The 13,125-nt window shown below is 33.7% G+C and overlaps 3 protein-coding genes across 6 annotated transcripts in view; all 3 read right to left on the bottom strand.

Moving 5' to 3' along the window:
• Positions 1 to 131: 131 nt before the first annotated feature.
• Positions 132 to 1,585, bottom strand: LOC134838536 (arrestin domain-containing protein 2-like). The gene is made up of 3 exons (XM_063854082.1): positions 1,424 to 1,585; positions 382 to 1,356; positions 132 to 318 (listed from the first exon to the last, which is right to left on the bottom strand). Exons 1-3 carry the CDS (start codon positions 1,536 to 1,538, stop codon positions 140 to 142), a joined length of 1,269 nt encoding a protein of 422 aa, XP_063710152.1. The 5' UTR covers positions 1,539 to 1,585; the 3' UTR covers positions 132 to 139.
• Positions 1,586 to 3,586: 2,001 nt separating this feature from the next.
• Positions 3,587 to 7,024, bottom strand: LOC134827268 (uncharacterized). Its single transcript, XM_063839848.1, has 2 exons — positions 6,979 to 7,024; positions 3,587 to 5,458 (listed from the first exon to the last, which is right to left on the bottom strand). Exon 2 carries the CDS (start codon positions 5,451 to 5,453, stop codon positions 3,786 to 3,788), a length of 1,668 nt encoding a protein of 555 aa, XP_063695918.1. The 5' UTR covers positions 5,454 to 5,458; positions 6,979 to 7,024; the 3' UTR covers positions 3,587 to 3,785.
• A 3,467-nt stretch (positions 7,025 to 10,491) lies between these two features.
• The window catches only part of LOC134828156 (uncharacterized), a 74,769-nt gene continuing 72,135 nt past the window's right edge, over positions 10,492 to 13,125 (bottom strand). For all 4 annotated transcript variants that reach the window (XM_063841143.1, XM_063841144.1, XM_063841146.1 and 1 more), the window contains 2 exons: positions 11,208 to 13,039; positions 10,492 to 10,909 (listed from right to left, as the gene is read on the bottom strand). In XM_063841143.1, the coding sequence (XP_063697213.1) occupies positions 10,686 to 10,909; positions 11,208 to 13,039 (2,056 nt within the window). In that variant the 3' untranslated portion in view covers positions 10,492 to 10,685. The remainder of the gene's footprint in view (positions 10,910 to 11,207; positions 13,040 to 13,125) is intronic.

The raw sequence follows: 13,125 nt of genomic DNA, 5'->3' as shown, positions 1-13,125 counted from the left end.
GAAAGTGTTGAATAAAAAAAATCATTTAAAAATTGTTAAATTTCATAAAATAGTTAAAAAAAACTTTAAATTTTTTTTTAATTTTTTTTTTAAATTTTTTTAACATTTTTTTTTTAATTTTTGCATTTAATAAAAGTTTTTATAATTCAGTACTGATTTTAGTTTCATTAGAAGTTGGAGGAGCTGAAGGTTGAACAGTGCCAAAGTGATAAACGGGATATCTCGGTGTATAAGTATTTGGATTTCCCAAAGGATGACTTTCTTCTGGCTCATCAATATTCACACTTCCGTACATTGACTCCTCATAAGATGGAGGTTCTTTGAAAAAAAATAAATTTTTTATTATTTTTTCTTTTAATTTCAGTTCAAAAAAATACTTACGAAGACTTGTTCTTTTAACTGCATCATCATACGACGGCACACAAACGACATCGGGATGTTCTTCAACTGGCGCTGTTGGTCTTTCTTGCATCGAATTCGGTCCATCGCTCAATTCCGCAGCCAAATTCACCCATCCAACACTTCCATTTCGATCTGCTGTCAAAGGAACTGTTCCAATCACTATCGGGATCGTCAATTTGTTGTCTTTGTGCATTCCCGCGACAATCGGTTTGACTTTCAACACGTACGAAATTTGAATTATTTTACAGAAACTCAAGTTCGTTGGCGGCAACGCGGGAATTAACAAGCTATATTGGTATTGTTTCTTCTGGAATTTATCGCAACCTCCGCCGCGTTTCATAACGACAACAACTCGTTCCTCCTTGACTTTTTGTCGGGGGGTTTGACTCAAGCAACGAACGATTTTTTTCAATTTGAACGTGATTTCATCGATTTTTTCGCGGGATTCGTTGTCAATCGTCAAAGTTATGGGAATTGTTTGTCCCGGCACGTATCCTCCGATGGGTAATTTGACATTCAGCAGCAAAGGACCCGATTTGCAAGGCCAACAACAAAAATATTTGATGGTTTCCGCATGCACGGGCAATCGCAAGTCAGGATTATCGTAATTCAGGTCAAGTTGCTTCAAAACGGTAAATCCAACTTTATAAGTTTGATCGAATTTCCATGGGCGTTCAAGCGTTACTTTAACTGTGTATCGAATATGCCCGTAAGGACCCTCAAATGACGACGGCATGTTACTCGGAAGAAGGCAGGCAAAATTATACGTATGCAATCCCGGAAGAATTTCAATTTCATTCGCATGCGGAGACCCAATGAGGTATGTCGTGCTGTTCAAATAATCCTCGCGACCTCGGTAATGAACGATCCGCGTGTGATTTTTGCCATTAACGCGATACGTTTCCGATTCGCTCCAATGCGTATATGCGAAACCACAAATTTTCAAACTAATTGCTGTGAAAAAAAATTATCTTATCTTAATTTTTTGCGTTGATTCACTTAAAAAGCTAAAAATACTCACCTTTTACTTTTTTCGCGACGCCAAGATTCAGTTCGACACTTCCTGCCAGATTTTGTCCCGCAAAGTAGATGCCTTGGGGGTTATTTTCGAACTTAATATTGCAAGTTATCGTCATTTTAGGAAGTTTTCAATTGAGAAGCAGGAAGAAAAGTGAATAAAGGGGACTCTTTGAAAACTGAACGATAACTGGACTCAATGTACTTGATCTTCAATTTAAAAACGTTGTTATCGTTATCGAGTAGCTGATACCGATAAGATAAAGTTTGGATGATAAATTAGGGGGAATATTCGTTTAATGGTAAAATTTATCAAGAAATTTATGTTAAAAGTAAAAAACTGAAAAGTTAGCTCTTTGAAATTTTTTTAGGGCTTGAAATTGAACTTCAGTTTTTTAAAAAAATAATTTTTTAAATAAAAAATTGATTAATTTTGTATTTTGAAAGTAAAAACTAACTTTTTAGATTTCAAATCTGAAGTTTAGGGCTTTAACTAAAATTTTAGGTTTTAAAAACTAACTTTTGAAAAAATTATCAGGTTTTAAAACTAACTTTTTAAACATTAGATAAACTTCAGATTTCAAAACTAAGAGCATTTTGCTCTTAAAATTACATTTTTCGGCTCAAAAAAACTTTTAAGAGCATTTTAGAACATAGTCTGAAATTTTCAGCTCTTAAAACTAACTTTTTATATTTTAGATAAAAGTCAGTTTTTGAAGCGTAAATCATCTCATTGAATTTTAAGCCTGAAATAGACTTTTTTAATATTTTATTTGAGTTTTAGAGGTTGAACTGAAAAGTTAGCTCTTTGAAAGCTAACTTCTAAATTTTTTTTCTAAAAGCTGAACCTAAGATAATTTTTTTAATTTAAAAAATTAAATATTTTTCCGTTAAATTAATTTTTTAATTAAAATTTTTATTATTTTAACACTTGAAAAAAACATAAAAAATAATTAAAAATAATCATTGCTCGTAAAAAATTTTTTTCTTTAAAAATCTTAAAGAAAAATATGAAATTTTCAATTTTAAACCAAAAATTTTAGACTTGAATAAAAAAAATTAATTAAAATCAGCTTTAATGAAAATTAAAAAAAAAAAATAATTTTGAAATTTATTTAAAATTAATTAATTAAAATTTAATAATTAATTTAATAATTTAATTAAAATTAAAATTTATCTAAAAAAAATCCTTATTTTGAAATTAATATTTACAAATTTATTTAAACTAAATTTTTAATATTTTTTAAAGCTAAAAATTATTTTTTTAATTTTATTTAAAAATTTTTACTTAACAATATATATAAATTTTTATTTTTATTGAAAATTCTAAAATACGGTTAACAGTCTCTTCAAATCTAAATTCGACATGAATTTCGCAATTAAATACACAGAATCACAATCCAAACTTACTTGAATCCCTTCTCTTGTCTCCGTATAAATTTCTGCCTCCATCAATTCTCTCATCAGCAATTTCCGTTGGACCGCACTTTCCATCGCTTCTCTCACAATGTCTCCATAAACTTGATATTTTGCGATAATTTCCTCATGAATCTCATCAATTTCGTAATAACTTTTGTCTCGCATCACAAAATCGTACAAAGAAACGCCTTCCTTCACCATTTCGTGCCGCATGTCACGTAACTCCAAAATGCACACGTCCAAATACTCGAAGAAATTTGTCGAAATGCGTGTGTTGAAGTAACTTATGCACTTGTGACGTGCGAGTTCCATGAAAAATTCACGGGATAACTTGAGCCATCGTTGCGGTTGGTTGAAATATTGCATAATTTCCGATTTTCCGTTAATCAAAATGTCGTATTTGATTTTGGCGCGAAAACAATCGTTGTGATCGTCGAGATTTAATGGCGAATTGCTGTTAAATTTGAGCATTTCTCGCATCCAGGAGCACCGAATGTTGCCGAGGGAGCGGAAAAGGCGCTTAATTTGCTCCCAATTGTTGGCGTGACAACTCGTGAAGGGCGCGGAATATTTTTTGGGGAAGGTTTGGAGGCAAGATAACCAAATTTCCGAGTTTAAAGACATTTTTGTGTTACTTTTAGGAGATTTTTGGTACGAATGATGTAAAAATCGGGAATGAACGAGTTTATATGGGAGTTTTTAGTTGGAAAAGGATCAACAGGTGAGTCATGAAAAGCACTTTTGGTGCAAAAAATGACGTATTTGAGTAAAAAATTCTATATTTACTGAATAAATAGTCATTTTTTGTGCGTAACAATAATACCCTGAGATAGTTTCGACATTTCTTAAGCCTTAAAAAATTTGTCCTAAAATATTTTTCTAATTCTACGAGTGAAAAAATTAAATAATACTAAAAATAATCACATCACAACTACTTCTAGGTACTACTATCTGTCAAAGGGGAAGCAAAAGTTCCCGTTTGGCTGAAAATCGATTGCATCCATGATACTCGAGCCCTGAAACGAGGCATTTATCGAGATTTTCTTCAGTCTTCTAAACATTTGTTTGAACGTCTCCATCCACGATTTCTCCAAAAATTGCCGATTGGTCCAAATTATTTCCTCCAACACGGGAGTATTCATCGCCAGAGCCTTGACACCGTCCTCCGTGACCTTCGTCGTGCCATTCAACGCCAAATATCGCAATTCTGGCAACACAAAACCTTCTTTCAACGATTTATCTGTCAACTGATGACAATTCGAGAGCGACAATCGACGAAGTCCCTTCAAATTTTGCAGCGAATATTTTTTAGTTTTGCCTCCGGAGATTTGTCCCGTGATTCCTTTATCGGAAATCTTCTCGCAATTCGTGATTGTCAGTTCCAAAAGGCTTTCCATGACACGGAAAATATTTTGCAGCTCCTTATCCGACAAAACAATGCCCGAAATCGCAAGAGACGTCACATTTTTATAATTATTGATCATTCGGGTGAACGTTTTAAGGGATCCCGGAGCGAAAGGAATGTCCGAAATTATTTCCAATTCCTTCAATTTCGGATTTTGCCCGGATTTGATAGTGAACTCGTTGCCATCCGAGGGCAATGAAGTAGGTGCCAAGTGCATCGAGAGCTTTTTCAGGTTCCGAAACTTGCTGAATGTCGTGAAATTTGACGTAGTTGATCCAATTCCGAGTTTCAGTTCGTTCAGGCACGTCACATTTTGCAGATAAAGTAATAAACTTTCAGGACGAGGACAACTTGACAAGTCGCAATTGAGTTGTTCAATCTCGGGGAATCGCTGAATGAACGAATCTAAGGTTTCGACACGAATTTGGTCGAGATGCAAGGAGCAAGACTTCAAATTGAGCTCGTGACATGACGAAATCCCATCCAGCAAGTCGTCATCGACGTTTTTCAGCCGTAAATCCTTCAAATTTGACGCTTCCGCGAGCCACGTGAGTAACGCGTGACTCGATAACTGCGATGGAAGTTGCGTATCGTGACGGAAATACAAACTTGTGGCATCAAAAGACACGAGATTCGGTAAGTTTTGCAATAAATTCGAGAAATGGGCGTCATTTATACGCGAATCGCATAATGTTAGGTGAGTTATGCCTTCTAACGTTTCTTTTAAGGCCTCCCGATTGGCATCGTTGACCAAAAACTTGGATTTTGTAAAAAGTTTCCATCTTCTGAACAATGGGGCATACAATTTCAACACCTTTAACTTTGTCAAATGCCGTAAAATCTCCGCCAAACCCTCCGTCGTGAGGAATTCACAATGAAAAAACTCGATTTCAGTCAGTGTTTGACCCAGGGATTGCCAAAAAACATCACAGCCCGGCACAAATTGCACTTGATTCGTCAATTTTGCGGCGCGGATCTTCTTGTAACGCAGCAACAGTGACTTTACGACGTCAGAATTCTCGGAAATCACCGAATTTTCATCGAAAACGAGCGCATTGTCGTTCAACAGGTAGTTGAGATGATTGATTGTCTCGAACCACGAGATGCTTGTGAGCGCGGATGCCTTTCTGTCTTCCACGGAGAGATATTCAAAGATATTCAGCATCAGCTCGCACGGCAAATTGTCGATGGTAAGTGAGCGAATTGGCATTTTGTCTGAAAAAAACAAAAAATTATCAGTTTTCGTACGAGATTTTAATTTTTTATTACTTTGTAGCAACTCGTAAAAGGCGAAAAATTGTAAAAATTTTTTTTTGTGGAATTTTTTGTTAAAAAATATTTTTTTTTCTTTTTAGATTTGAGATTTTTTAACTTTTTAGCAACTCGTAAAAGGCAAAAAATTGTAAAAAAATATTTTTTTTTCAAAGAAAAATATTTTTTTGTGCAATTTTTGTGAGAGAAAAAAAGGAATAACAGGTGCCCGGCAACAAATTTGACCTTGAGACGTCTTCCAATAACGGACCTACCCCAAACTAAACACAAATGTCAAGCAAGCGCAAGACAATTTTCGCTCCAACAGACCCGGGTCTTCCTTTCGCATGCGATATCCGGCACGAAAACAGCTGATTCGACAAATAACAAAGCTGTGTTATCAAATCAACGTCTCGAATTAATTTTTTATTTGCTTTGCAAAGTGTTTGAAATGTGATAATAGCAGAAACATTAAAAAGTAAACAGACAAAGTCGGTAGTCGCTATCATGACGATTGTTTTTTTCCCGTCACTCTCGTCAATTAGTCTCAATTTGTGTCAATTTGGAACGAAAAAAGCGGAATACATGCCTTTTACGCGACACAATCGATGCACGGGACATTGACATTCGGATTCCTTTGTCTCTTTTTTCACTATTTTTCATCCTTCGACGAGTGCGTGCGTCGTCACAGTGATTTATCGTGCACTTACCTCTGCTGTATTGATATACTACGTCGTCTAGATTCGTTTGGTACTATTTGGAAATTGCCTTTAAAGAGTTTATTATTCATTCAAATGGCTTGCTGCGCTTTGATTTGATCCAATTCGAGATAAAAATGTCTCTTTTTTGCTCCTGTTTACTATTTCTATAAATATTTCTCGTCACGCAAAATCTCTGTTGCGAGCTCAAAGTCAAAAATAAACAAATAACTGGATCAGATGTTCTATATTTAAATATTTCTTTCTTTTTTTTCAGTTCTCACGATGTACACTCTTCAAGTGTTTGAGCAAGACTGAGCGTCGAACGTGTGCATGCGTTCCGTTGAACCAAAAAAAAAAAATTACGGGTAACAGAATTTTTGTCGTCGTCGTCGTCGTCGATGTTTCAGGTAGACAACACCACAGGACAACTTTTCGGGTTTCGACAGTGTTCTCGGGAACGGAGAACTTCGTTCAAAGTCTTCTTTGTTTGCCACAGGGCTCGTTTCGAACATCCGCCGTTAATTGTCGAACGCTCGAGAAACGCATTTCTTCTCGAAAAGTCTCCCTGACACCAAATTATGGCGTGTCTACGTGCCACTGTGTGTGCTTTAGACTCGCATCACGCGTGGATCTCGTGAAATTTTTATGCTGCACTCGTCGAATGCGTACAAAGTACACACAACAATAGATTTCGTTCGTACGGAAACGAGTTGCATGAATTTAATGCGTGTCTCGTATGCAATGCGCATGAAATTCAAAAAAAAAAAAAGTCGAAAAATCTACCTGGGTTGCTAAATTTTCCATAAATACCCAGTGGAAAGTTACAGAAAAAAATTTACGAAAACAACGGATTATGAATGATGGACAAAAGTTTAAACAAGTTACGAAGGCAACATAAAGTTCATGTCTTTTTTCTTATGTTTCTATGAAAGTGCATTGTGTTAGTGACGGAATGTGAGAGTGTGTGGGTAATAGAGATAGGCGCTGTCGTGTTACGGGAGAATGTCGAATGTGCCAAACGTAGACTTTTTGAAGGAATTGACGATTTTTTAATAAAAATTTTAAATTATTTTTTTTTTAATAAATATTTATCATTTTTAAAATTTTCTTCCAAAAATTTAATTATGTAAAAAATTGATAAAAAATTATAAAAATAAATTTTTTTTTCAGTTTCAATTTTTTGGCAGTTTTGAGTTATAAAACGATTAAAATGATAAATTAGAACCGAAAATTTTTATCCATTTGGAGCAAGATTTGACAAAAAAATAGCTTTGTATAAAGAAAAAATTTTTTAGTTTCAATTTTTTGGCAGTTTTGAAAAAATGATTAAAAATGAAAATTAGAGCCCTAAATTTGAATTAAGAAAAAAATTATGTGAAATGCGGTAAAAATAAATCAGCAAAATTTATAAAGTATTTTTTTATTTGAAAAAATTTTTTTTCAGTTTCAATTTTTTGGCAAAGATTAAAATGATAAATTAGAGCCCTCTCAAATTTCAATCCATTTGGAGCAAGATTTGAAAAAAACGACTTTGACACAGTTTTTTTGCTCTTGATTTAGTTTTTAAAACAAAACTATGTCAAAGAAAAAAAAATTTTTTTTCATTTGGCAGTTTTGAAGATTAAAAATGATAAATTAGAGCAAAATTTCAATCCATTTGCAAGATTTGACAAAATAGCTTTGACACAGTTTTTTTGCTCTTGATTTAGTTTTCAAAACAAAACTATGTCAAAGAAAAAATTTTTTTTCAGTTTCAATTTTTTGGCAGTTTTGAGTTATAAAATGATTAAAAATGATAAATTAGAGCCCTCTGACAAATTTAAAATGATTTAGATTTGACAAATTTCAATCCATTTGGAGCAAGATTTGACAAAATAGCTTTGACACAGTTTTTTTGCCCTTGATTTAGTTTTTAAAACAAAACTATGTCAAAGAAAAAATTTTTTTTCAGTTTCAATTTTTTGGCAGTTTTGAGTTATAAAATGATTAAAAAAAATTAGAGCCCTCTTTTCAAAAAATTTGATAAATTAGAGCAGTTTTGAGTTAAAAAATGTTTAAAAATGATAAATTAGAGCCTCTGACAAATTTCAATTTTCATTTGAAAAAAATTTTTTTCAGAGCAAGATTTGACAAAATTTCAGCTTTGACACAGTTTTTGACACAGTTTTTTTGCTCTTGATTTAGTTTTCAAAACAAAACTATGTCAAAGAAAAAATTTTTTTTCAGTTTCAATTTTTTGGCAGTTTTGAGTTATAAAATGATTAAAAATGATAAATTAGAGCCCTCTGACAAATTTCAATTCATTTGGAGCAAGATTTGACAAAATAGCTTTGACACAGTTTTTGACACAGTTTTTTTGCTCTTGATTTAGTTTTCAAAACAAAACTATGTCAAAGAAAAAAATTTTTTTCAGTTTCAATTTTTTGGCAGTTTTGAGTTATAAAATGATTAAAAATGATAAATTAGAGCCCTCTGACAAATTTCAATTCATTTGGAGCAAGATTTGACAAAATAGCTTTGACACAGTTTTTGACACAGTTTTTTCGCTCTTGATTTAGTTTTTAAAACAAAGCTATGTCAAAGAAAAAAATTTTTTTTCAGTTTCAATTTTTTGGCAGTTTTGAGTTATAAAATGATTAAAAATGATAAATTAGAGCCCTCTGACAAATTTCAATCCATTTGGAGCAAGATTTGACAAAATAGCTTTGACACAGTTTTTGACACAGTTTTTTTTTGCTCTTGATTTAGTTTTCAAAAAAAAACTGTGTCAAAGAAAAAATTTTTTTTCAGTTTCAATTTTTTGGCAGTTTTGAGTTACAAAATTATTAAAATGATAAATTAGAGCCCTCTGACAAATTTCAATTCATTTGGAGCAAGATTTGACAAAATAGCTTTGACACAGTTTTTGACACAGTTTTTTTGCTCTTGATTTAGTTTTCAAAACAAAACTATGTCAAAGAAAAAAATTTTTTTCAGTTTCAATTTTTTGGCAGTTTTGAGTTATAAAATGATTAAAAATGATAAATTAGAGCCCTCTGACAAATTTCAATCCATTTGGAGCAAGATTTGACAAAAATGACACAGTAAATTTTGAGAGCCCTCTGACAAATTTCAATCACAGTTTTTTTTGCTCTTGATTTAGTTTTCAAAACAAAACTATGTCAAAGAAAAATTTTTTTTTCAGTTTCAATTTTTTGGCAGTTTTGAGTTATAAAATGATTAAAAATGATAAATTAGAGCCCTCTGACAAATTTCAATCCATTTGGAAAAAAATAGCTTTGACACAGTTTTTGACACAGTTTTTTTGCTCTTGATTTAGTTTTTAAAACAAAACTATGTCAAAGAAAAAAATTTTTTTCAGTTTCGATTTTTTGGCAGTTTTGAGTTATAAAATGATTAAAAATGATAAATTAGAGCCCTCTGACAAATTTCAATTCATTTGGAGCAAGATTTGACAAAATAGCTTTGACACAGTTTTTGACACAGTTTTTTTGCTCTTGATTTAGTTTTTAAAACAAAACTATGTCAAAGAAAAAAAATTTTTTCAGTTTCAATTTTTTGGCAGTTTTGAGTTATAAAATGATTAAAAATGATAAATTAGAGCCCTCTGACAAATTTCAATTCATTTGGAGCAAGATTTGACAAAATAGGACACAGTTTTTGACACAGTTTTTTTGCTCTTTTTTTTGCTCTTGATTTAGTTTTCAAAACAAAACTATGTCAAAGAAAAAATTTTTTTTCAGTTTCAATTTTTTGGCAGTTTTGAGTTATAAAATGATTAAAAATGATTAGAGCCCTCTGACAAATTTCAATTCATTTGGAGCAAGATTTGACAAAATAGCTTTGACACAGTTTTTGACACAGTTTTTTTGCTCTTGATTTAGTTTTCAAAACAAAACTATGTCAAAGAAAAAATTTTTTTTCAGTTTCAATTTTTTGGCAGTTTTGAGTTATAAAATGATTAAAAATGATAAATTAGAGCCCTCTGACAAATTTTCATCCATTTGGAGCAAGATTTGACTTACATGAAGCCTAATGAAAATAAAAAAAAGAAATTATTATTTGATATAAATTTATTTTTTTTCTTACGTTTACAATATTTATTCCTTAAAATCTAAATATGGATAAGAATTTCGGAAAAAATTCTCCTTATCATAATATTTTATTTATTCAAAAATTACGTACATTTATTTATTTTTTTATATTATTTTATTTAGTCATATTCTTAATTTAATTTTATTTTTAATTGAAAATATTGATATAATATTTTTGATCATAATTTTTGTTTTTGTCCTTAAATTGCTTTGGCTAATAATTAATTAATATTTTTTTTTTGTTTACAACTTAAAATCTACTACAATACATCAAAATTTTACTACACATAAAAATGATTCCTGTATGAAAAAAAAAATATTTAACTAAAATACATGAAAAATGCTCGTGAGGCACGTGTTTGAAAAATTAAAAAAAAAAATAAAAATGGCGAAATTTTAAAAATGATCAACTGTAACGGAAACTGTCGAAGCTGCGGCATTACTTGGCAAATCCATGTTATCCCATTCTGTGCGGAGATTCTTTTCAGAGTCCGTAGCTTTGAGTGAGACGCCGAGGGATGGCGTTGCTCCAGCGCAATGAGGAATACTTAAGATTACTGGTACTTGAAATTCGAGGCCTTGCGGTCCGCACATTACGAGGGGAGATAACATTGCTTCACCTAAAGAGATAAAAAAAAATTATTAAAAATTTATTTAAAAAATTTTTGATGAAAAAACGAAAAAAATGAAGTGTTTGCATGCTTTTGTGAATCAAAAATAAAAAAAAATAAAATTCTAAAAAATCTACAACAACAAAAAAACTACATAGAAGTGCAAAACTACCAAAAAAGTGAAAAAAATTGACTACGCATTCCAACTAAAAATGAAAGAAAAAATTTTTCAAGACAAAACAAACAATCAAACAACACACACGAGACATTCAAAAAGAATTTCAAGCAAAATTAATGCAAAACCAACCATTTTCCATGTCTAATGGGGGTCCTCCAACTTGATTCGCCATCCGTGGATCAGTTACGGTAAAATAAACTTCTTGTTTAACACCCGGCGGAATCGCTCCTTTTGGTATAACTAACGTTACATTCCACAAATGATCTTCTAATTTCCCTCCTTCGCTGTCAAAAACTCCCTTTGTCGTCATCGGTTCACGCGGAACTGTCGGCAATATCCATGGTTTCTTTGCAGCTGCTGCTCCCGCTTGAGCCAAGGACAAATCACTCGCATACGGCGTACTTTGGGCATTTGGCGGTCCAATTGGCAAACTTGCTTGTGACACGTATTGCGTCTCAATCGAAGTACGAGAAGCATAAATAGCGGCATTATCCACAGGCGCCGTGCGTTTTATTACGTTCGAGATGTGAGAAGGTCGCCGCGCTAACGGAGAGGTAACTTTAATTTTTTCCGCTGCTGCGAGAGCTTTTTCAATATCGGATTCGTTATTTTTTTTAATGGTTTCATCTTCTTCTTCGGAGTCAATTGAAGCAAGAGGAGCATTTTTCGACGAACTAATGACCGTTTGATCGCCCGATTTGAGTGTCGAATCGTTCGAATCTTTGGAAGCGTCTTTTGACTGTGACGGCGGATGGCTTGGCGGATCTGGCGGAGGCGTTTTCGGGGGCGGAGGTAATGGAGGGAACTTGTACAATGAGGGTTCCTTTTTAATTTGCGTCGATTTTTCCAAATTTTCTTCGCTTGTCTCGTGTTTTGACTCGTAAATCGTTTCTTGCTTCAATTCGCGCTTTGAAACGTAAACCGGTTCAGCCATAGATTCCATTGCTTCGCGTCGCGATTGATAAATTTGGTCTTTTAGTTGCTGTTTTGAACGATATCCGCGTTCTTTCATCTCGCGACGTTTGGTTTCGAGCAATTCTTCGCTCGTGGGGGTCGTTACGGGACTTCCTGCGTTCTCGTCAATGCTTAATTTCTCGAATTCTCGTCTACTTTGATGGATTCTCTCTTGCATCTCTTCCTTGCTTTGATACAAATGGTTCCGATGGAGCTCTTTTCGATGCTGATACGGCGATTCTTCGAATCTTCGAGCACTTTCACGTGTTTCGTTCAATAAAAATGACCCCCTTTTGCTTTGATAGATCGGTTCTTCCATGTAAGGTTGCGAATTTTTGGGATATGCGCCCGTTTCGGATGTCGGAGTGTAATTTCCCGCTCGACGATCGCGCAAACTGTGTCTTCGCATGAGTCGACTTGCAGTCCCATATTGCGAAACCCCATGCGACGGAGGAACCGGAGGCAATGCTCTTCGTTCTAATTCAATTCTTGCACGATTCGCATAAATATTTTCCTCTTCGTAGTAATCTCCATGCCCGTAAGCCCCGTAATCCGATTCTAAATTCGTGTATGTGCTATTTGGGTCGTTCGGATAATAAGGTTCGTGTCGCGCCATCGGATATTGTCCCGGCATGTAATTTTGCTGCGGCGGCGGATAATACTGTTGTTGTTGCATGCTGTACGGATCATACCCGGGCGGATACATGCCGGGTCTTTGTCGCATATTTCGTGGTTCCATCATCGAATTTTGACGTTTCAAGATGGATTTGAGCTTTTTTGGCTCGGAATCGCTTTCGTTTAAGCTCACTTGACGTCGCAGGGGGCGCGTTGTCTTGATAAAAGCATTTTTAATTGCTGTCAAGGGCGAACGGAGTAATTTTTTCTTCGGTTTTGGCGGTAATGCTGGTTGCGCACCCGAAGCAATCATCTCCCGTTGACGCGCCATGAACTGCTGATACTCGTTATACTCGTGTGCATTTGCGAACATTAGTTGCTGAGATGGGTCACTGATGAATTTTTTGGTAAGAAGAAAATTTACAAAAAAAATTAGAAATTTTTTAATTTTAATGCATTGCACGACACATGCACTAAC

This window comes from Culicoides brevitarsis, chromosome 1 (genome assembly GCF_036172545.1).
Source record: "Culicoides brevitarsis isolate CSIRO-B50_1 chromosome 1, AGI_CSIRO_Cbre_v1, whole genome shotgun sequence".
In the NCBI taxonomy this organism is placed as follows: domain Eukaryota; kingdom Metazoa; phylum Arthropoda; class Insecta; order Diptera; family Ceratopogonidae; genus Culicoides; species Culicoides brevitarsis.
This window is presented reverse-complemented; position numbering and strand designations above follow the sequence as displayed.

Excerpts from the sequence above, each read along its gene's own strand:
- LOC134827268 (XM_063839848.1), bottom strand. The coding sequence starts at position 5,453 with ATGCCAATTCGCTCACTTACCATCGACAATTTGCCGTGCGAGCTGATG.
- LOC134838536 (XM_063854082.1), bottom strand. The coding sequence starts at position 1,538 with ATGACGATAACTTGCAATATTAAGTTCGAAAATAACCCCCAAGGCATC. Across the intron at positions 1,357-1,423 it reads CGTCGCGAAAAAAGTAAAAG|CAATTAGTTTGAAAATTTGT; the intron begins GTGAGTATTTTT and ends TTTTTTTCACAG. Across the intron at positions 319-381 it reads AGTTAAAAGAACAAGTCTTC|AACCTCCATCTTATGAGGAG; the intron begins GTAAGTATTTTT and ends TTTTTTTCAAAG.